Genomic DNA, 24940 nt, shown 5'->3' on the forward strand with positions numbered 1-24940 from the left:
CTAAATGTATTTTTATCTCTAAAATTTCCTCAATACACTGTTTCACTTCTCCCCAAAATTCTTTTATTTGAGAACATTGCCACAAACAATGGAAGATCGTGCCCTTCTCCTTGTCACATTTTATGCAAACATCCGGTATGTCGTTATTAAATTTGTTAAGTTTAACTGGGGTCATATAAGAACGCATTAACCAGTTGTACTGCAAAAGTTTTAAACGTGAGTTCACAGTTTGTCTTTGTGCCTTGATACACGCCCTTTCCCACTCCTCAATGGAGATATTCTCCTGTAGGTCCTCTCTCCAGGACTCAAGTTTATGTACTGAGGATTCTGAGGATTCACCTACCAGTTTATTATATATTTTGGAAATCACTCCCCCTCCCTGACAGTCCCTCACCATCATTTCTTCGAACTTTGATAGGCTAGGAATGGACAGGGACTGATTTTGTTGAGTTCTGATAAAATCTCTCAGTTGTAAATATCTGAAAAACTGGCTGCGAGGTATGTTGTGCTTGACTACAATTTCGTCAAAAGACATCAGATGTGTATCGTCAGGACTATAAAGATCTCCTATTTTTTGTAACCCCTGCTCAGCCCAAATTTTAAACCCCCCCTCACTCCCTCCTGGGGGGAAGAGATCATTTCCCCATATCGGACTAAATACTGAGAGCGAGTCAGCTACTTGGAGATATTTCTTGACCTGTTGCCACACGCTAATCATATTTTTAGCCATAGGATTCTTGGTGATAATTTTAAGTTTCTTAAACTTAGCTGAGTACAGGTAAATGGGCAAAGGCAGCTTCAATGTATCGCCTTCCATTTCTCTCCAAAGTGGCACATTCTCCTCAGAATAGTAGAACATCATTGTTCTTAGTTGCGCCGCCCAGTAGTACCATAATGGATTTGGGCATTTAAGCCCACCTCTATCATAAGGCAAGTACAACAATGAAAGGCGCTGTCTGGAGCGTCTATTGTTCCATAGAAACTTAATGAAAAGTGTCTTCAGCTGAGAAAATAAATTGCTTGGTGGAGGCAAAGGCAAATTTTGAAACAAATACAACAGTTTAGGAAGTACATTCATTTTGAGAGTATTTATTTTCCCCATTAACGACATTGGTAAAGCAGCCCATCTATCTAAAGAAGTTGAGATCCCTTGCATAACTGGTCTATAATTACTTTCTATGATATTGTTAAGCAATGGGACAATTTGAATGCCTAAATAAGAGAAGCAATTGACAACCTTAAATTGTGATACTACATTAGTTGGATTTTCCCTGTCTACTTGGTTTAATAACATAATGGATGTTTTAGACTTATTGATCTTATAACCTGAGATCTTGCCGAAGTTTCTAATCAAATCTAGCAAAGCCGGGATGGATTTGTTGGTATTTTTGAGAAAAACAATTATGTCGTCTGCGTATAAAGCTAAACGATGCTCCGTCTGTCCTATAGTTATTCCAGAAATGCTATCATGTGACCTCACTGCAATTGCAAGGGGTTCAATTGCCATAATGAACAGCAATGGAGACAAAGGGTCCCCTTGCCTACACCCTCTCTTTATATTTATAATTTTTGAGATATTACTGTTAGTTAAAATTTGTGCATATGGTTCCTTATAAAGTAATCTTATCCAATTACAAAATGTCTCCCCCAAACCAAAGCGAGCCAAAATCTCAAACAAATAAGACCATTCCACTCTGTCAAATGCTTTTTCAGCATCGAGTGACAGTAAAGCAGTATCTGGGGCCTCCTTCTGATGATAAAGAATATTTAAGATCCTTCTGACATTATGGAAGCCTTGTCTGCCCCGGATAAACCCGTTCTGGTCCCTCCCAATTATTGTAGTTATTATGTCTTCGATTCTTTTTGCTAAAATCTTACAAAGTATTTTCAAATCTGCATTTAGCAGGCTAATAGGTCTCCAGTTTTCACATTTGTTAGTTGGTTTACCTGCCTTTGGGAGCAGAGTAATTAATGCTCCTCTTAATGATGACGGCAAGGTACCATTTCGGAAGGACTCTGTAAACATTTCAAAAATTGGAGTTAACAATTTATTTTTAAATTTTTTATAGATTTCAATTGGAAGACCATCAGGCCCGGGAGTTTTCCCTGCTTTAATACTGTCAATTGCTAAGGATATTTCCTCTACAGTGATATCTTTTTCCAAATTTGCTTTAAGAATTTCTGGTATCTTGGGTATATTTATACTATTTAAAAAAACTTTAAGTTCAGAATTGACATTCATCATTTCAGAACTATAAAGACCCTCATAAAATGTCCTGAAGGTTTCATTAATCTCTGTTGGATCTACAATGGGTTCTCCTTGATCGCTCAGAAGTGAGACTATAACTTTTTCGTTCTGTAGCTGCTTAAGACGCCAAGCAAGAACTTTCCCCGGTTTTTCACCCTGATCGTAGAAAGATTGCTTAAGTCGCAACAGACTGGCCACAGCTCTTGATGCAGATAATTCGTTATATTGTGCTCTAAGCAGCAATAGCTTTTGATGAGATTCTGTTGACCTTGTTTGATAATATTCATTTTCCATTTCCGTTATATTTGTCTCTAAATTTTTTGCCTTTTCAAAAGTCGATCTAGCTTTAGAGCTTGTGATGCTAATTATTTGACCTCTAATATAAGCCTTGAAGGCCTCCCATCTTGTACTTGCTGAAGTTTCTGTTGTATTAGTTTCAAAATAGAACCCGATTTGTTCATCCAGAAAAGAGACAAAGCCGGGGTCAGTCAGCCACTTTTGTTGGCAACGCCAAATCCTAGCATCTTTAATTAGCTTTGAGTCTTGATATACCAATGAATTGGGAGCATGATCTGAAATTAGGATAGCATCATAAGTACAATCCTTGATTTTGTGCCTTAACTCTGCAGATATCAAGAAGAAATCAATTCTTGAATAGGACTTGTGTGTACCGGAGTAACACGAAAACTTTAAATCGTCAGGATTTTCTTCCCTCCAGATATCTATTAGATTCAATTCTTTCATAAAGTGATATATAGTTACTCTGCTACGACTGTGAGAATCTACAGCTCCAGAGCTCCTATCCTTTACCGGATCTAATGCACAATTAAAATCGCCCGCCACCACACATTTCCCAGGAAGATTGGATAAAATAAGAAAAAAGTTTTGAAAAAAGTTGGGATCATCTATATTTGGTGCATAGATGTTCGCCAAGATAATTTGCTCTTTTAGTATAATTCCTTGAATAATAAGGTATCGTCCAAATTTGTCGTTGATAACCTTATTCACCTGGAGTGGTATTGACTCATGCACCAAAATAGTGACACCCCTAGCCTGAGAGTTAAACGATGCAGAAAAAACCCTGCCTCTCCACCTCCTCCTGATTCTCAAATCCTCATTGTACATCAGGTGTGTTTCTTGAAGAAACACAATATTAGACTGCATTAATTTGATCCTGTTCATGACTTGTTTAGTTTTCTTAAGTTTTCGTAACCCCCTGCAGTTCCATGATGTAATTTTAATTTTTATCTCACTAGACATTTTGCATAGTTTGTATAGTTGTACTCCCCAAACCTTTAAGATGATTGTAAAAAATAAAAAATGAAACAAACAAAAAACTAAAATAAATAATCCTACTGATGAACACTATACTCAAACCAACACCCATATTCAGGACACTTAGCCTGAAACCCTCCCCTTATAATCTTAAGACTTCCAGATAGCTGTTAACTGTTAACCTGAGGTTAAGACAGTATCACTGAGCTAGCAAAAGATAAACAACTAATAACATTAATCTTACGCTCCATGCTACCATAATTGAACATTACAAATATCTTTCATAAACCTCCTTTTACCATGAACTAAATCAATTTTAACTCTGTGAAGGCACCATATTGTTCTAAGAGAATCCGAACCCAATAGAAATACGGTAGTATAATCACAATTACCTTAAAATTAAATAAGGCATACAGCTTACCTCTTAATATTATTTATAAAAATAAATAAATAAAAAGGAAATACCTAAAGCGCTTATTAACATAACTTAACAGTGACTATAAACTCTGAGAAAAAGCCTTAAACATAACTTTACTAAACAAAGATATATATTTAACCTTGTAGTTTGCGTTAGCTCGGCTCAGTCATGTGCCATTAATTTCACATCCTCTGATATCTTCTCATCGTTTACTCATAATTCAGTCCGGTCCCCCTTCTGACCTGATCCGTTTGATGAAATCCTCCGCCTCGACATGGTTGTTAAAGATGTGAGGCCGTTCTTTATAAGTCACCAGCAGTCGGGCAGGAGGGATGATGCCATATCGGAGACCCATTAAACGGAGCTGCCGTCTCACCTCGTCAAACTGCTTTTGCTTCTTGTGAACACCTGCCGCCACGTCTTGATAAAATCTCACTGTATGGTTCTTGTAACTCACCTCTCTTTTTGTCTTGGCTGCTTTCGTCACCAGTTCTTTATCCCTGAAGTCCAAAAACTTCATTATCAGCGTTCGGGGTGAGGGGTTGTTGTGTGCTCCTGGTCCGATTCTATGAGCCCTCTCCACTGTTAGTTTGGTGCGTCCCAACGGCAGTTCCAGTGCGTCCGGTAGCCAGCTCTCCAAAAAGGCACACGCGTCGTCCCCCTCCGCTCCCTCAGGCAAATTGACCAGCCTCAAATTGGAGCGCCTTGATCTCGTCTCCAGGTCCAGAAGTTTTTCCTCCATGTCCTTGTTTTTATTTTCTAGGACACGAACTTTTGTTTGGAGCGAGGTGACGTTATCTTCTGTTGTCGAAATCCTTGTTTCTGCCTCCGTGACACGCTCTGCACAGTCAGTGATATCTTTCCTGACACTTTCAATCGCGGACAATATGCCATCAAACCTAGTGGAAAACTCCGTTTTCATGTCGTTTATAGCAGTTAGAATGGAACCCGCCATAAGGCCGGACCCTCCCTCCGCCGTATCATTACTTTTGTCCGACGATTTTTCCTCAGGAGTTGAGCTAGCCTCGTCGGAGTCCATGGCTTCGAGGTTACCCGCGGATTTCTTGCTAACGTTAGCTATCGTAAAGTCAGATAATTTAGCTTGAAGGGTTTTATTCCGCCCCTGACCGACTTTCTTTTGTGACAACGGCATTACCCTAAGTTTATCTATAAATATGGAGGTTTTGTACCCGTTCAAGACCAATATTTAAGCAGGAATTAGTCAACAGGATAGAGGAGCAGATTAACGTGCGTTCACTCAGCTCGTCGCCATACCGGAAGTCCCACGTGACATTTAGCCGATCAAAGTGCAAACATAATTAACAAAATAAACATAAGACGGAATGCGACGATAGCGATCTTCAATCGCTCTCATGAACTTAGTATTTTTACAGTTTTATAGCAAATAACTTTGTCACAGAAGTTCGCACACACACGCACGCAAGCACACACCGATGTGCTTTAAACTTTTAAAAAAGTGAAACATAAGTGGTAAACAGTTTTCACAGGGGTGTAACACTTTCACGTAAAACTTAAATATTTTTTTAAACGCTGTAAAAAGTTAAAATACAAAGGTGTCAAATTTTACAGTTAGAATGCTTTCCTTCACATACATATTTTAAAAAACGTTAAAAACAAAAAAGTCAACATTAAATCATTTTAAAACAAGTCATAGAATGTCTTTCACGAACGACTTTCAAAGATACCAGAAAATTATTGTAGCGAATATGCGTTTGTACGTTAAAATCTATGTTATTCAATTAAAAAATGCTACGAAACAAAGACAAGAAAACACCTTTCTATAAGTGACCCTCAAAATATGTGCATGGAGCAAATGGGTCCACGTACAATGATTTATCAGAAAATTACTTTTGTCACCTTGTTTGAAGAAAAAAATTAAATCAGCTGGTGCTATAACTATTGAAGTTATTACATCCTGAATACGGTAATGACCTGTTTTATGCGACATTTAGGCCTATATCCTCTTTCAAAATTAACTCAATACATTTGAATACGCTAATAACTGAACTTTAACATCTTAATATTTGGTGAAGTTAACATTTAGCCCTGCACAAAATGAAATACATACTATCTACTTTCTAAATGCTTGTTACGACTCTTGTTGCGAACAGACCACCATGCATATGTTTTGACCTTGTAATACTTAATCAAAATTTTGTATCCGGTGTGGTAATCTACACGTTGTGTATGTCACTAACAACAGTTACACCCACTCTTTACGACGTCATGACGTGTGGGGTTGTATATCTGACCTGACAATCTCACAGATATACGCAGAGCTCAACTGACCTCCGGACAGAGCCTGACCTAACAGGCCCCGTGCAAAGACCGGTGTGGACACCTGTGGTACTGCAACATCTCATCGATCAAAGGTTGAAGGGATATGGTTGTTACATGGGTAGCCAAAGACCGCATCAACATTCCTGTATGTCTGAGCATGACACGAATTGCGCTTCTTCGGCTAACAATGTGGAGGATCTGACGGTAAACCCCCCACTTCAGAGCGTTAACACAGACGACTTGGACGATTGCCCAAGGACTCAACCACATGACATTCCAGGAACTATCCGTATCTTTCAACATCGAATTGGGGGACAAAGTTTATACCATCCATGAAGTTTTGTTCTAAGGACTTGTGAAATGGAAGAACGGAGTCCGTTGAGTTCTGAAGATGCTGCACAAAAGCCAACGGTGTACGAGTGTGCCGCGAGCAAAGGGTGTCGTTTAAGGGATACCATAGACTGTATGTTTAATGATTATTTCAGAGGACAGATGATTGACTTGATGCATAAGATCATCGATGCTGTGTGTGATTCGAATAACGATTGTACCAAGCGTGTAACAAATCTCAAAAATGAAATGATCGTAAGAGGCTTGGTTGGCTCATGGCCTGATGTTATAATGCCAATGAGCCGATCTGTGTAATTCTCAGAAAAGTTCTGGGTGTGGTGTTTGATTGTAGTGACGAATTTGGAGTTCTCTGTATGTGTACATTTGTAGCAGATCTATGCATGACACTGTTTTCAAAAAATGAGAAAATCTGTGATGTCTGTGAAATAGTTGAAACTCTAACTACATCCTAGAGCAAAACAAGATAGGCTGCCGAAAATTTATTTTATGGTCAGACAAACTCTAATGTAGTTACTATTGTTTTACTTTTACTTAGCCTATTGCTTCTTTAACGCTTCAATGTGTGAATATACTGTAAAATGCTTCAATGTATGAATATACTGTATAACACATGTGTGAATATACCGTATATCCCACAATATATTGTTGAAATAAATTGATTTAAAAAAATATTTCCTTTGTGGTCATGTCTGAGCTCATAAAAATGTAACATTTTTATCATATTACAAAACGTATTCTTGGCGCTTATTAGGGACGGGGTTTGGTAAAAATGTAACGATTCGTTAGTATTGCAATGTTTGAGCCGCGATTCAATATTATTGCGATTCTTAACATATTGCGAAAAGATAATCCTACTACTAATAATGCAATATACAACCATAGGCTGTGAAAATATAGTATAGGTCTACAACAATGAGTTGTGGGGCATCATGAATGTTAATCACATTGACTGATTTGCTGAAATTAAAAACAGGGGTGATCGTGGCATCCAATAAGATTGCCATTTGTGCATTCGTTCCGACCCACTACCGGAGAAGTCGGCAACTCTTCTGCTTGTTGTTAAAAAGCTGAATAATAACGGATGAACACAGTAATTTTGACAGAAAAATACAAACAAGAATATCGTTTACATGTAGCAAGTCGATTGTGTGTGGTAGACCTATGTTAGACTCTCTCTCTCTGCGTGCGTGAGAGAAACGCAATGTTAATACTCTGTGTGATTCCACATCATAGATAGTGGGAAAGTTGCACTAAACAAAGTATCAATTTAGTAAAACATTCTCAAACAGAAAACTATCACTTAAATTCTTAATTGTCATTTATTCCTATAAACACTGAAAATAAACACTTCACTATAAACACTTCACCTAAAACACATACAGTCCAACATACAAAATGTGAAACAGGGTCATAATTTCCAAACTTGTGTGTATTATAAACGATGCTTTTCACCCCTCTTTTCTTCAGTAATTTGGTCTTTTGAATCTTACACGGTTGTGCACGTGTGATTCCTGTATAAAGGTTATGTTTTAAAGTTAGTCCATAGGCTTTACAAGAGTGAGGTACTTTGCATCATATGACAAAATAATACAACCAAAGATTTAAGCACAACTACTGTATTTACACACAGAATATCTAGATTGTGTACATTCCATTATCTCTTTGTTTGGGATTAGAGAACATCCTTAGCTCATGTTTCTTTAATTTGTGCAGGATGTTATATTGGTAACAAACAAACAACCAAAAACTTTAAAGCAACATGGACCCATAATATTAATATATAAAATATGGTATAATTAGTTTGAAAATGACTTCCATAATATTTTCTTTTAGTAAAGCTATGCCTGGATCACCCAAAGATCTCACAAAGATAGCTTTCTCGAACATTGCATGTTTGCACTATGCCTAAAACTTAGAAATCAACATGCATTTCATGTGGTTGTTAAACGCCTAAATGAAATGTAAGTTTGTCAGAAGAAAAAGGATCGGTCATACATTTAAAAAAGTCTTCTAGTGAAGATGTTGTGTTTGTCACAAACACATCTAAAGAGTTTTTATACGTGTGAGGAAACCTCTCGCAACAATACTGATCACAGAAATAATGCAGGTCATCAGATTGTTTTAAAGAAATTAAAACATAAATAAAAGGTGAATCTTTATTTAAAGAAGATAGATTGCTGCTTTTTCAACACACATAAATGTTCAAAATCGTTTGTATCTTTGACTACTTCTAATCCATACTTTGATGCATCATGGTTTTAGGTCTGTAAAAAATACATAATAAAAAAGAAATAACTGACTAGGGTTAAATGAAATAGCCTATTTTGGTGTCTTGTTTTAGTGTAATAACAGTTTTTGTAAAGCAAAGAGTTGTATTAATGTTTTTAAAATAGTTTTCATCCATTTCTTGTAGAGAGAACTAAAAGTTTACCAAAGCTCACAATGCCATTCAGAGTGCACAAGAGATGCTTTCTCGTTATCTAGGCATAACACAGCATGGTACAAAGTGATGCTCTCTCTGTATGATGTCGATCTAATAGTGAATTAGTAACTTAAATTTAATTAAATGTAAAACATTTTAAACGTTGTTTTGATTAATTATTTTTACCCCGATTTAAGTCTGTAGCAATAGGGAATGTGAAGGTACGTCACGCAGTGTTGCATTATGGGACGTGGCCGCCATATTTACAGGCACCGATCTCTGTTTACCAATCGCTATTGTTGCATTCCGTCTTATGTTTACTTTGTTAATTATGTTCGCACACACGCACACACACGCAAGCACACACCGATGTGCTTTAAACTTTTAAAAAAGTGAAACATAAGTGGTAAACAGTTTTCACAGGGGTGTAACACTTTCACCTAAAACTTAAATATTTTTTAAACGCTGTAAAAAAGTTAAAATACAAAGGTGTCAAATTTTAAAGTTAGAATGCTTTTCCTTCACATAGGCTACATATTTAAAAACAAAAACGTTAAAAACAAAAAAGTCAACGTTAAATAATTTAAAACAAGTTAGGCTATAGAATGTCTTTCATGAACGACTTTCAAAGATACCAGAAAATTATAAATTATATTTTTTAAACAATGTTGACGATTATAACAAATCTTTTTTTTTTTTTTATTGAAATGCAACTGCTCAAACCCACTGCTTATGACTCTTTAAAATAACATAACTTCAGCTGAATATTTAGCATTTAATCCGTAATCCCAGTTTGTCCAAATAACGTTTTTGGCAGTGGCATTTAGTTTCTCCCGGTAGGGTCCCTTCTCTTTTTCTTTCAACTTCTCAATTTTTCCCGTTCTTCTTCAATTGTATCTCTTTTTAGCCAAACACACCCACTATTAAATGTCATCAACGGCCGGCGAAAAGGTAAACAGAGATCGGTGCCTGTAAATATGGCGGCCACGTCCCATAATGCAACACTGCGTGACGTACCTTCACATTCCCTATTGCTACAGACTTAAATCGGGGTAAAAATAATTAATCAAAACAACGTTTAAAATGTTTTACATTTAATTTAATTTAAGTTACTAATTCACTATTAGATCGACATCATACAGAGAGAGCATCACTTTGTACCATGCTGTGTTATGCCTAGATAACGAGAAAGCATCTCTTGTGCACTCTGAATGGCATTGTGAGCTTTGGTAAACTTTTAGTTCTCTCTACAAGAAATGGATGAAAACTATTTTAAAAACATTAATACAACTCTTTGCTTTACAAAAACTGTTATTACACTAAAACAAGACACCAAAATAGGCTATTTCATTTAACCCTAGTCAGTTATTTCTTTTTTATTATGTATTTTTTACAGACCTAAAACCATGATGCATCAAAGTATGGATTAGAAGTAGTCAAAGATACAAACGATTTTGAACATTTATGTGTGTTGAAAAAGCAGCAATCTATCTTCTTTAAATAAAGATTCACCTTTTATTTATGTTTTAATTTCTTTAAAACAATCTGATGACCTGCATTATTTCTGTGATCAGTATTGTTGCGAGAGGTTTCCTCACACGTATAAAAACTCTTTAGATGTGTTTGTGACAAACACAACATCTTCACTAGAAGACTTTTTTAAATGTATGACCGATCCTTTTTCTTCTGACAAACTTACATTTCATTTAGGCGTTTAACAACCACATGAAATGCATGTTGATTTCTAAGTTTTAGGCATAGTGCAAACATGCAATGTTCGAGAAAGCTATCTTTGTGAGATCTTTGGGTGATCCAGGCATAGCTTTACTAAAAGAAAATATTATGGAAGTCATTTTCAAACTAATTATACCATATTTTATATATTAATATTATGGGTCCATGTTGCTTTAAAGTTTTTGGTTGTTTGTTTGTTACCAATATAACATCCTGCACAAATTAAAGAAACATGAGCTAAGGATGTTCTCTAATCCCAAACAAAGAGATAATGGAATGTACACAATCTAGATATTCTGTGTGTAAATACAGTAGTTGTGCTTAAATCTTTGGTTGTATTATTTTGTCATATGATGCAAAGTACCTCACTCTTGTAAAGCCTATGGACTAACTTTAAAACATAACCTTTATACAGGAATCACACGTGCACAACCGTGTAAGATTCAAAAGACCAAATTACTGAAGAAAAGAGGGGTGAAAAGCATCGTTTATAATACACACAAGTTTGGAAATTATGACCCTGTTTCACATTTTGTATGTTGGACTGTATGTGTTTTAGGTGAAGTGTTTATAGTGAAGTGTTTATTTTCAGTGTTTATAGGAATAAATGACAATTAAGAATTTAAGTGATAGTTTTCTGTTTGAGAATGTTTTACTAAATTGATACTTTGTTTAGTGCAACTTTCCCACTATCTATGATGTGGAATCACACAGAGTATTAACATTGCGTTTCTCTCACGCACGCAGAGAGAGAGAGTCTAACATAGGTCTACCACACACAATCGACTTGCTACATGTAAACGATATTCTTGTTTGTATTTTTCTGTCAAAATTACTGTGTTCATCCGTTATTATTCAGCTTTTTAACAACAAGCAGAAGAGTTGCCGACTTCTCCGGTAGTGGGTCGGAACGAATGCACAAATGGCAATCTTATTGGATGCCACGATCACCCCTGTTTTTAATTTCAGCAAATCAGTCAATGTGATTAACATTCATGATGCCCCACAACTCATTGTTGTAGACCTATACTATATTTTCACAGCCTATGGTTGTATATTGCATTATTAGTAGTAGGATTATCTTTTCGCAATATGTTAAGAATCGCAATAATATTGAATCGCGGCTCAAACATTGCAATACTAACGAATCGTTACATTTTTACCAAACCCCGTCCCTAATAAGCGCCAAGAATACGTTTTGTAATATGATAAAAATGTTACATTTTTATGAGCTCAGACATGACCACAAAGGAAATATTTTTTTAAATCAATTTATTTCAACAATATATTGTGGGATATACGGTATATTCACACATGTGTTATACAGTATATTCATACATTGAAGCATTTTACAGTATATTCACACATTGAAGCGTTAAAGAAGCAATAGGCTAAGTAAAAGTAAAACAATAGTAACTACATTAGAGTTTGTCTGACCATAAAATAAATTTTCGGCAGCCTATCTTGTTTTGCTCTAGGATGTAGTTAGAGTTTCAACTATTTCACAGACATCACAGATTTTCTCATTTTTTGAAAACAGTGTCATGCATAGATCTGCTACAAATGTACACATACAGAGAACTCCAAATTCGTCACTACAATCAAACACCACACCCAGAACTTTTCTGAGAATTACACAGATCGGCTCATTGGCATTATAACATCAGGCCATGAGCCAACCAAGCCTCTTACGATCATTTCATTTTTGAGATTTGTTACACGCTTGGTACAATCGTTATTCGAATCACACACAGCATCGATGATCTTATGCATCAAGTCAATCATCTGTCCTCTGAAATAATCATTAAACATACAGTCTATGGTATCCCTTAAACGACACCCTTTGCTCGCGGCACACTCGTACACCGTTGGCTTTTGTGCAGCATCTTCAGAACTCAACGGACTCCGTTCTTCCATTTCACAAGTCCTTAGAACAAAACTTCATGGATGGTATAAACTTTGTCCCCCAATTCGATGTTGAAAGATACGGATAGTTCCTGGAATGTCATGTGGTTGAGTCCTTGGGCAATCGTCCAAGTCGTCTGTGTTAACGCTCTGAAGTGGGGGGTTTACCGTCAGATCCTCCACATTGTTACCCGAAGAAGCGCAATTCGTGTCATGCTCAGACATACAGGAATGTTGATGCGGTCTTTGGCTACCCATGTAACAACCATATCCCTTCAACCTTTGATCGATGAGATGTTGCAGTACCACAGGTGTCCACACCGGTCTTTGCACGGGGCCTGTTAGGTCAGGCTCTGTCCGGAGGTCAGTTGAGCTCTGCGTATATCTGTGAGATTGTCAGGTCAGATATACAACCCCACACGTCATGACGTCGTAAAGAGTGGGTGTAACTGTTGTTAGTGACATACACAACGTGTAGATTACCACACCGGATACAAAATTTTGATTAAGTATTACAAGGTCAAAACATATGCATGGTGGTCTGTTCGCAACAAGAGTCGTAACAAGCATTTAGAAAGTAGATAGTATGTATTTCATTTTGTGCAGGGCTAAATGTTAACTTTACCAAATATTAAGATGTTAAAGTTCGGTTATTAGCGTATTCAAATGTATTGAGTTAATTTTGAAAGAGGATATAGGCCTAAATGTCGCATAAAACAGGTCATTACCGTATTCAGGATGTAATAACTTCAATAGTTATAGCACCAGCTGATTTAATTTTTTTCTTCAAACAAGGTGACAAAAGTAATTTTCTGATAAATCATTGTACGTGGACCCATTTGCTCCATGCACATATTTTGAGGGTCACTTATAGAAAGGTGTTTTCTTGTCTTTGTTTCGTAGCATTTTTTAATTGAATAACATAGATTTTAACGTACAAACGCATATTCGCTACAATAATTTTCTGGTATCTTTGAAAGTCGTTCGTGAAAGACATTCTATGACTTGTTTTAAAATGATTTAATGTTGACTTTTTTGTTTTTAACGTTTTTTAAAATATGTATGTGAAGGAAAGCATTCTAACTGTAAAATTTGACACCTTTGTATTTTAACTTTTTACAGCGTTTAAAAAAATATTTAAGTTTTACGTGAAAGTGTTACACCCCTGTGAAAACTGTTTACCACTTATGTTTCACTTTTTTAAAAGTTTAAAGCACATCGGTGTGTGCTTGCGTGCGTGTGTGTGCGAACTTCTGTGACAAAGTTATTTGCTATAAAACTGTAAAAATACTAAGTTCATGAGAGCGATTGAAGATCGCTATCGTCGCATTCCGTCTTATGTTTATTTTGTTAATTATGTTTGCACTTTGATCGGCTAAATGTCACGTGATCCTCCCTTGTTATTTATCTGTACAGTATTTAATGTTATATCTGTAGGCCTATTTTGTGTAGACTTCGACTGTGTCTCAGGGAGCATGTAGGCTAAGGGCATGTTTATCCGGTTCGAAGGACCATGTAAAAACAGCTGTTCACTTTTAATTTGTTTTGGTTCGGAGTAATTGAATGGATACTCCTGGGCATGGGAGATTTGTGTTGTCTTTTTCCCACGCTTAGTCACCTGGTGTGGGAGGGGTGGTTAGGGGGTGGAGCCACCTCGGGTGTGTGTGTGTGTGTGTGTGTGTGTGTGTGTGTGTGTGCTGTGGTGGTACTGGGTGTGACACGTGGGAACTACTTGTTATTTTTTCTCACGGCTGTCACATGGTGTGGGAGGTATTAGGGGTGGAGCCTGCGTGTGGTCACTGTGTCTTCTCCTAATCATCCATTTCTGGCAGACCTTTGAAGTGACCACTTGTGTTCTTCTTTAACAAACGGAACTGTAAAAACTTAATACTATTTTGATCCTTGCAGATTTTTAACATGTTGCTTGATATGGTTTAATATTATGATGTGTTTGAAACAGAAAGTTGACTTGTGTAAAATGCAACAGTTTTACGAATGCGTGAAAAACACTAGAGATATGTGTATTTTTAACTTTATACAATGTTTTTTAAATGACTGAATATTGACTTTTTAACATTTTTTAAATGTATGTATGTGTTTTAATGATACACTGGTTTAATGTCTTTTTACAAATGTATGAAAAACACTAAAGCTATGTGTATTTTAGCTTTATACAACGTTTTAATGACTTTAAACACAATGTAATTGCGAAAAGTACATCTTTGAAATGTATATTAGAAAATAGAACGATTGCTCGATATAATTTAATACATACTAACACATTTTGATAACTTTAAGAAAAATCCTATTTAAACGCTTTAACTTGTTTTTGACAAAACACCGGTGCATCTTATTTCGTACAGATATCTACCTTTAATTTAAACCACGGCCTCTCAACCTCTCAGCTTTGAGGGGTGTGTTTGGTAGGAGTGGCCTGAGCGAGTCAGTGCACAACCTTCAATTCTGTCATTCCCAACAGACCTCTGGTGTGACCACATGCACGCGATTCACTGAGCCCCATGAGATTACACACAAGGGAATCTTTTTACACATCTTTAAACTTTGGGGTTGGTTAAAAAACTGTTGTTCTTCTTTAACAAACGGAACTGTAAAAACGTAATACTAGTTTGATACTTTTAACATGTTGCTTGATATGGTTTAATATTATGATGTTTGAAACAGAAAGTTGACTTATGTAAAATGCAACAGTTTTACGAATGTGTGAAAACGTACTCGGTTACTAACGTAACCTCGGTTCTCTCTAGGAGAGGGAACGAGTACTGCGTCGAAAGAACGCTACGGGAAAGATATTTCTTTGTCGAGATTGAAGCCAAAAATTAATCCTTAATTTTGTAATATTGTAAAACGCTTTTCTGAAGCATACAACCTAGGCGGAGCAATACAGCTCACCCATTGGCTGCTCTGCCAGAAAAGCACAGCCTATGCGAGGCCAGGACGCTGACCAATGAGGACGCTTCGCGCCCTTCTGCGTCACCTCCCGCCCAAACAGGCGTGGCCTAGGCCTATAAATACGAGCATAGCTGTCTAACACGCCGATTTTCGTCAATGAAGCGACGCAGCGTGGACACGCACGGCATGAGACGCAGTACTCGTTCCCTCTCCTAGAGAGAACCGAGGTTACGTTAGTAACCGAGTTACGTTCTCTTACGTAGAGTTCTCTCGTACTGCGTCGAAAGAACGCTACGGGAACCCTATGCAAACCGCCGTGCGTGTTCTTGGATCGACACAGACACCTAAGGGCGCGCGCGCCCTGGTATACAAGCGCCTACCCCAAGAAGTATAAGGAGAGCGGCTAAAATAGCATCATCCCTTATAGTAGTGCCTCTTAAGGCATAATAGCATATATATGTAAATATAGATATATATGAGGGGTAATAGCATGCTCATGGGACACATTGTCAGTGAGTGATGCTTAAAACATTGAAGTGACCTGGGCCGCAGCGCGGGGCAGGAGCACTTATACATATTAGACATTGAAGTGACCTGGGCCGCAGCGCGGGGCAGGAGCACTTGTACATATTACCATTGAAGTGACCTGGGCCGCAGTGCGGGGCAGGAACACTTATACATAGTCTTCTAGACCGAGAGCAGTTTAGCCTGCAACGCAGGAACCTCTAGGTTATAGAACCTAATAAATGTAGACGGGGAGGCCCAGCCTGCCGCCATACAGATATCTTGTAACGAGATTCCGCTATACCAAGCCCATGAGGAGGCCATGCCTCTCGTGGAATGTGCTCTGATGCCCAAAGGGCATTCCAAGCCTCTAGATGTGTAGGCTAGCGCAATGGCGTCCACTACCCATCGAGACAGACTCTGTTTCGTTGCGGCTCGTCCCTTGGAGCGCCCGCTGAACGAAACGAAGAGCTGCTCCGTCTGTCGAAAAACAGCGGAGCGGGACACGTAAGCTCTTAATGCCCTGACCGGGCAAAGGGAGCTATTTCCGTCCTCTGAGGCCGGCAGGGCCGACAGGGAGATGACCTGAGCCCTGAACGGTGTGTTGAGGGACTTAGGCACGTACCCATGCTTCGGTTTCAACACGACTATAGAGTCGTTTGGCCCGAACTCCATACAAGAAGCTCTCACTGAGAGCGCTTGCAAGTCTCCCACACGCTTCACTGAAGCGAGAGCCAAAAGAAACACGGTCTTGAGAGACAGGTGTTTCATGTCAACTGAGTGAATAGGCTCGAAAGGGGCCCCTTTCATAGCGTTCAACACTGTAGAAAGGTCCCAAACGGGGACTGAAGGAGGCCTTGGAGGGTTTAACCTCCTGGCGCCTCTCAGGAAGCGGACCACCAGGTCGTTCCTGCCTAGTGAACGGCCAAGCGTTGGATTAACGAACGCTGATATGGCAGCCACATAGACTTTGAGCGTGGATGGGGTTCTTCCCTTATCCAATAGCTCTTGCAAGAAGGAGAGAATCTCCGGTTCTCCACACTGAAGTGGTGACAGACCTTGATCTGAACACCATCCAGAGAACACCGACCATTTGGAAGCGTAGAGCCGTCTAGTAGACGGAGCCCTAGCTTGTTCGATCGTGTCTAACACTCCTCTTGGGAGGTTAGCGGGTACCCGTTTATGGCCCATACGTGTAGGGACCAAAGCTCGGGGTGAGGATGCAAAATCGAGCCCTTGGCCTGTGAGAGGAGGTCTCTCCTCACTGGTATCGGCCACGGGGCAGTACTTTTCAGTCGCATCAAAGCTGGGAACCAGGTCTGATTCGTCCAGAATGGAGCAACTAGCAGTACTGAGCATACGCTCTCCCTGATACGCTCCAGCACTTGAGGCAGGAGTGAGACAGGAGGAAAAGCATAGAGCGGGCGGCGGGGCCAGACTCTGGCCAGCGCGTTCGTGCTCTTCGAAAAGAATTCTGGGCAATGAGCGTTTTCCTGGTTTGCAAACAGGTCTATTTCCGCTCTGCCGAACGTTTTCCACAGCAGACGCACTGTCTGTGTGTGTAGGGACCACTCTCCAGTGGGAACGTTGTTCCGTGAGAGTCTGTCCGGGCCTATGTTCAAGTGGCCTGGCACGTGCATTGCTCTTAACGAGCGCAGGTTGTGCTGGGCCCACACCAGTATGCGTTCCGCTAACCTGAATAGGTTCCGGGATCTCACGCCACCCTGGCGGTTTATGTAGGCTACTACCGACATGTTGTCCGAGCGGACCAGGACGTGGTGTCCTTTTATCCGGGGACAGAAGCGCCTCAGCGCAAAGTCCACTGCCATCATTTCCAGGCAGTTTATGTGCGGTAGTTCGGCTCGCTCTGACCACTGGCCAAAGAGCGGACTGCCGTCGAGCAGTGCTCCCCAGCCTGAGGTGGACGCGTCCGTGGACACCACCTTCAGGCTCGAGGAAGTCCCCAGGCTTACACCTGACCGGTACCAGTCTGACGCTCTCCATGGTGTCAGGGCTGAAATGCATTCCTGAGTGACCTTGAGGCGATAGCGACCGTGTAGCCATGCTCGGCGCGGTACGCGCGCTCTCAACCAGAACTGTAGTGGGCGCATGCGCAGCAGGCCCAACTGCAGCACTGTTGAGGCTGAGGCCATGAGGCCCAGCATTTTCTGAAATCTCCTGAGTGGCACTATGTGGCCGCTGAGGAAGGATTTCGCCATTTGCAGGGTATTTCGCCTGCGCTGTGATGACAGCTGTGCTGTCATAGACAGTGAGTTCAGATCCAGTCCTAAAAAGGAGATCCTTTGACTGGGAAACAGTGAACTTTTCTCCCAATTGACCCTCAGACCTAAGCACTCGAGGTGATCGAGTATTAGTGTCTTGTGGTGAGCGAGTTCTGACGGCGATTGAGCCAGAATTAGCCAATCGTCCAAATAGTTCAGAATTCGAACGCCCCGGAGTCTCAGGGGTGCCAGCGCCGCGTCCATGCACACTGTAAATGTACGAGGTGCTAGGGATAGGCCGAATGGCAGGACTGTGTACTGATATGCCCGGCCCTCGAAGGCGAATCTCAAAAATCGCCTGTGACGTGACGCAATTTGTATGTGAAAATACGCGTCTTTCAGATCTATTGCCATAAACCAGTCTTCTCGGCGAATTTGCGCGAGGATACTTCTGGTCGTGAGCATTCTGAACTTCCGCTTTGCAAGCGTTTTGTTCAGACGCCTTAGATCTAAAATGGGTCTGAGACCCCCGTCTTTCTTCGGTACCAGGAAATATCTGCTGTACAGGCCCCCTTCGCTCTGAGCTTGAGATAAAGGCTCTATGGCCCCTTTGCTCAATAGCTTCGCTATTTCGGCTCGAAGTAGATGTGCTACTTCTGTTTTTACCGTGGTTTCGACTTTTCCCGTGAAACGGGGAGGGCGTCGATAAAACTGTAGCGAATAGCCTCTTTTTATAGTCTCTAGCACCCATTCTGAAACCCCGGGTAGTCCTTCCCATGCATCTGCACGTGTGACTAGGGGTTGAATGTAATCTGGGCTCTGGTCGCGAAATGGCGGCGACACGAGAGCAACCATGTGCTGTGACATGGACGCCGTGGCGTCTGAGGCGGGGGACATGTTTAACACAGTATGCGTCCCGCGCGCGCTCGACTCTCTGAGTTGAGAGAGAGCACGCGGGGCGAGCCCTACGGGGCTCGTTATGTTTGTGAATAAACGTGGGCGCTTGGTGGGGGCACATTTATAACACCGGGGACACTGTGTTTGTGTACTGACTGACCGTTCGTTAGTTTCGTTTTTACAGAAACCGCGGAACGTGCAGTGTGTAGTGGTTGTGGGCACTGGACAGTGGGCACGCTCACTACACGTAAAGCACAATCGGTGTGAGCCGATTTTATGTGTGCAAACCCTGTGTTGAACGGGGCTGTGCTTGTGTGAATGAATGGGCACTGGGTGGGCATTGCAGTTACACACATTACACCATCGGCCTTGGCCGGAACACCAGAAATTAAACTCTTTTTTAGATTTATCTGGGTCGCCGTGAAAACGGCGTTTGTGTGCAGGCAAACGGGCTTTACGGCCGGTTTGTTGGCTGCTGAGTACACTGGTACAAACACGGAACTTAGGGCTGTACAAGCGGGAATCTTTGGTGGAAGTCCGGCCGCAGCGGGACCCGAACACCGTCTTTTTCCTAGCAGGGCTAGGATGGCGCCGAGGCCTCGGGCTTGATTGAGATCTTGGGCCGAGGACCACGCGGTGGCGGGCGGCGTCCGGCGGAGCGAGACCGTGGTCTCTCTCGGGCCTGTTGCTGCTGGGCCGGCGCGGCGGGCGCGGGGCGCTGCTGAGTTCGGGCAGGCGGCTGTTTAGGGCGGCCTGTTGCGGAACTGGAGCGCTTTGGCAGGAAATGTCTCATGGCCTGCGAAGTTTTCTGTACCTCGGCGAATCGGTCCGCGAAGTCCTTCACGGAGGATCCGAAGAGGCCAGCCGGTGAAATGGGGGCGTCGAGAAACGCAGAGCGCTCGGATTCCGCCATTTCAGAGAGAGTCAGCCATAAATGTCTCTCAGAAACAGTAGCTGTGGCCATAATCCTGCCGATGGCGTGTGCGGCGGACTTTGTAGCGCGAAGAGCTAGGTCTGTGGCGCTACGCAAGTCCGGAACACTGATCGCGCCCGGGCCTTCCTCGTCTAGCTTGCAGAGGAGGTTGGCCTGGTGGATTTGAAGCACCGCCATGGTGTGCAGCGCCGATGCAGCTTGTCCGGCGGCGGAATACACGCGACCGTTCAGAGCTGAAGACGTGCGGCAAGCTTTGGATGGTAGGACTCCCTTAGCCCGCCGTCCCGCAGAGGGTGGGCAAAGGTGAGTCGCTACCGCCTCCTCGACCGGAGGGAGAGCGTGGTAGCCTCTGTCTCGAGCACCGTCCACTACGGAGAATGCTGGCGAGGCAGAAGTACGTACTCTGGCTGAAAATGGTGCCTTCCATGATTTCGCTACCTCTTCGTGAAGCTCAGGAAGAAACGGTGCGTGTCTGGAGGGGGGCGCAGCGCGGTCTCCAGAGAGGAAGCGTCCATCCAGCCGGTTGAGTGCAGGTTGTTCGGGCGTCGACCAATCGAGGCCGAGGCTCGACACGGCCTGTGTGAGCAGACGCATCAGTTCCGCCTCGATGCTGATCTTTCCTCCTCTGCGCTCTCGAACAGCGGGGGAGGGGAGGTCCACAGAGCTCGCCCAACCCTCGCTCTCCGAAGCGAGAAGCGAACAGCAATCATCATCTCCCTCTGATACAGCTTGCTGGTCGTCATCCATAACGGACAAAGCGGCGTGCTGCGGCTGTTGTCCGTCGGTGAGCGACTCGAGCGAGACGTTGAGAGGAGCTAGCGGCGGCGGCGGCGAGCTCCTCGTGGAGGGAGGTTCCGGGACCCGCTGAGCACGGCGCTTTTTACGGCGCGGCGCTACAGGGGGCGGTTGAGCAGCTTCGGCGAAAGATGCAAGGCGAGTCCGCAGAGTCGCGATTGGCATCATGTCGCAGTGATGGCAGCCGCCATCACCGAGAGCGATAGCTGCATGTTCCTCGCCCAAGCAGGAAACACATAACTCGTGGTGGTCCCCGTCGATGAGCGCGGCTCGGCAGGAGCCGCAGGAAAAGCGAGACATCTTTATAAAGACGCTCGTGCTCTTTTGTGAGGAAAAAGCGTGTGACGCGGTAGGCGAACACACACACAAAACACACACAAAACTGAAAGGATATATCCACGCCGGAGAAGCGCAGCAGGGAACGGCGGCTGAAGGCGGCGAAGACCAGCGGCTTCAGGTAAGGGCTCGTCCTGCTGAGGTGCTTGTATCCAAACGGCTGTGGCGGCTCGAATCAATCCAGCGATGCGTGCAGCTTCGTTGAATTTAAGAAAATCGGCGTGTTAGACAGCTATGCTCGTATTTATAGGCCTAGGCCACGCCTGTTTGGGCGGGAGGTGACGCAGAAGGGCGCGAAGCGTCCTCATTGGTCAGCGTCCTGGCCTCGCATAGGCTGTGCTTTTCTGGCAGAGCAGCCAATGGGTGAGCTGTATTGCTCCGCCTAGGTTGTATGCTTCAGAAAAGCGTTTTACAATATTACAAAATTAAGGATTAATTTTTGGCTTCAATCTCGACAAAGAAATATCTTTCCCGTAGCGTTCTTTCGACGCAGTACGAGAGAACTCTACGTAAGAGAACATGTGTATTTTAACTTTATAGGCTACAACGTTTTAACAAATGTATGAAAACACTACTTTTCAAATGTATGAAAGTACATTTCTTTAATAAAAAAACATGATCTCATCTCTGTTTTCTGTCATCCTTCTTAAAAAGCTTAAAATACGTTGTTTTGGAATGTTTTTTCATCATTTACCAATGTTTACACCTCAAAAACACACATACACAGCTAAGGATCAATACACTGTAATTAAAATCAGACGGACATAGCAGGTACACCAACAGGTGCTCCGTACAGAAAACTTATCAGATGTTCAATTCTTAGCTCAAATTCTACATGGCTAAAACCATAAAGGATGGGCTAGCCTGCAAGATTCTCCCACGATACAGTTCACGCCCTTAGGGGAGGGGCAAGCGTGGGAATATTCCCACGGGTGGGGGCTATGGGCATCGGAATTTTTATGAGGGGTCATAAATCAATCAAAGTGACAGCTAGTGGCCCAACAAACTCTCTCTAATAGGCACACAAATGTGGTTCAGACAATGTGTATTGATTCACTGCATGTATAACGTTAGCCTATTTATAACAAAACGAAATATAAAACACACCCCTGTTATTCCAGGCAATATGTGCACTTGTACAAATGTTTCAATAAACAACATTCCAGTGATAATCTTGAAAGAAAATAAAAAAAATGACAAAACCTATCTCTTTTTGTTAAATTTCAGTTTTATCAATAATAGCCATTATAAAAGTATAAGTAAAAGGTACAAGAAGCTATACAATAAGAAATAAAGCAAACAATTTAGTCAATATACAAATTCAGCGCTAGTCTAACATTACAACGGTAAAGTTAATAGCCTAAATATTTGAAACTTCACTTAGCCCTCAGCAAAAATGATTGGCCAGGGAATGAATTATAGATTCACGAGACCAAAGATCGCCGTTAGGTCTAGACAAGATGAATTATATCTCATGTTTAACCACTGCAGAGACTTCAGAGTCAGCGGCAAACGTCAGAACGACTAGCCGAGGAAAGGCTGTTCCAGGCGAGGAATATGAGCGCAGAGCGCCCGGTGATCGCCTGGAATGGATCTCATAACCTGGATCAAATATTCATAAACCACAGATTGGAGCTTTAAACAACTACATTCTCGCCTGAAAAACTCTTAAAACTACATTTCATGACACAATAACAATAGTATTATAATTCTACTGTACATAAAAAAATGTCATTCACCTTGTAGCACGCGTAAATCGTGTAGCGTGTCCAGCTCCACCCTTTAGTACCGTACCACTGTGTTAGGTACCCCAACGGAAGGGTACACAAAATGTGGTACGGTATGGTTCGGCATTTTGATACCATTCGCAACTTTTCCATTCAAAACATGCGCTAGATATTGCCTACTTCAGGTTGTACATTGCCTACTTCAGGTTGGTGGAGAGTTCCTGCCTCAAGTGGAGGAGTTCAAGTATCTTGGGGTCTTGTTCACGAGTGAGGGAAGGATGGAACGGGAGATTGACAGACGGATCGGTGCAGCTTCAGCAGTAATGCGGTCGATGTACCGGTCTGTCGTGGTGTCTCGATTTACCGGTCAATCTACGTTCCTACTCTCACCTATGGTCATGAGCTTTGGGTCATGTCCGAAAGGACAAGATCCCGGATACAGGCGACCGAAATGAGCTTTCTCCGCAGGGTGGCTGGGCGATCCCTTAGAGATAGGGTGAGGAGCTCGGTCACTCGGGAGGAGCTCAGAGTAGAGCCGCTGCTCCTCCACATCGAGAGGGGTCAGCTGAGGTGGCTCGAGCATCTGTTCCGGATGCCTCCTGGACGCCTTCCCTGGAAGGTGTTCCAGGCACGTCCCACCGGGAGGAGACCCCGGGGAAGACCTAGGACACGCTGGAGAGACTATGTCTCTCGGCTGGCCTGGGAATGCCTCGGTGTCCCCCGGAAGAGCTAGAAGAAGTGGCTGGGGAAAGGGAAGTCTGGGCATCTCTGCTTAGACTGCTGCCCCCGCGACCCGGCCCCGGATAAGCAGAAGAAGATGGATGGACATTCGCTAGATATGCATGTTTGTTTGTTTATTATAATTCTATGTATATTTTGTTGTCTATACTACTTTGGGTATATTATTGTTTATGACCCATTTCTTCATATTTCTGAAATTGATTACTTTATTTATTGTAATTGTGTTAAGTGATGTTTGTGTTATTCCCTGTGTATGTGTAATGGACTAGTCCTTTGTGTGTATAAGTTCCCCATGTGTATCATTTGGGAGGTCATGTTTTTTTTGGTTTAAATATCGTTAAGCTTGGTTCTGTTCAGTTGACCATTTTTATGGGCCTTGACCTGACTTTATTTCATTCAGTTGTCAAATTATTTACTTTGTCATTTTGTTTGGCATTGAACCTGTTAAGGTGCAACGCCACTTTTGAAAACCCCCCAGAAATGGCATACCCAAACTGGAAAAGATACAGTTCATGAACCCTTTGCACTAAAAGCACAAGTATGATCTCATTTGAAAGCTTACACCTGGCATTTTATTGTAAATGTAGAATTAATTATTGTCATTTTTTGTTGTTGTAAATAGCTTCAAAGTTTTGTAAAGTTATTAGAAATGTATTTTTATGAAAAATCTTCATGAAAATAAAATTGAAGTTGGCACTGTATCAATCTAGAAATGCACTGCAGCTAAAGCCACATGTCTGACCAAGTTATATTTAAAATCTGAAGATAAGTCTAAAACTCTGTATTTAGTTAAATGTTTTTCAAGATCATGTCATATGACTTTATTTTGATTAGTCTCTGAAATGCAAACTTGTGTTTATTGTCATCTATTAGCATCTATTCAGTCTATTGTCTCTATTGTTTTATGGTGTAAACGAGCCTCGGTTTTATGCATGTTTATGACAGCTGTCATTAACCCTCTGGGGTCGGCAAACGCGCCGGCGCGTTTTGGTCGTTATTTTTTACATAGCAGCAAAATAGACTTAAAACACTCCGTCATTTTTGGTCATACAGACTTAAGAAATATGAAAAAATAAGCTGTTAACCCTCTGGAGTCTAAGGTGTTTTTGGGGTCCTTGAGATGTTTTGACATGACCTGATATTTGTATTTTTTTCAGTTGCTTATAAACATATTAATGGCAAAGGTGTAATTACACTCTATTTAGCACGAACATGACTAT

The 24940-nt window shown here is 41.6% G+C and overlaps 2 protein-coding genes across 2 annotated transcripts in view; both read right to left on the reverse strand.

Annotated features, from left to right (window-relative positions):
* The window catches only part of LOC306990928 (uncharacterized protein), a 370388-nt gene that overhangs the window by 330890 nt on the left and 14558 nt on the right, over window positions 1-24940 (reverse strand). The window lies entirely within an intron of this gene.
* LOC306991099 (uncharacterized protein) lies at window positions 15835-17392 on the reverse strand. Its single transcript, XM_079598620.1, has 2 exons — window positions 16159-17392; window positions 15835-16105 (listed from the first exon to the last, which is right to left on the reverse strand). The coding sequence occupies exon 1, from the start codon at window positions 17257-17259 to the stop codon at window positions 16252-16254; it is 1008 nt and encodes a 335-aa protein (XP_079454746.1). The 5' UTR covers window positions 17260-17392; the 3' UTR covers window positions 15835-16105; window positions 16159-16251.

This window comes from Phoxinus phoxinus (genome assembly GCF_949152265.1).
Source record: "Phoxinus phoxinus genome assembly, chromosome: 22".
In the NCBI taxonomy this organism is placed as follows: Eukaryota; Metazoa; Chordata; class Actinopteri; order Cypriniformes; family Leuciscidae; genus Phoxinus; species Phoxinus phoxinus.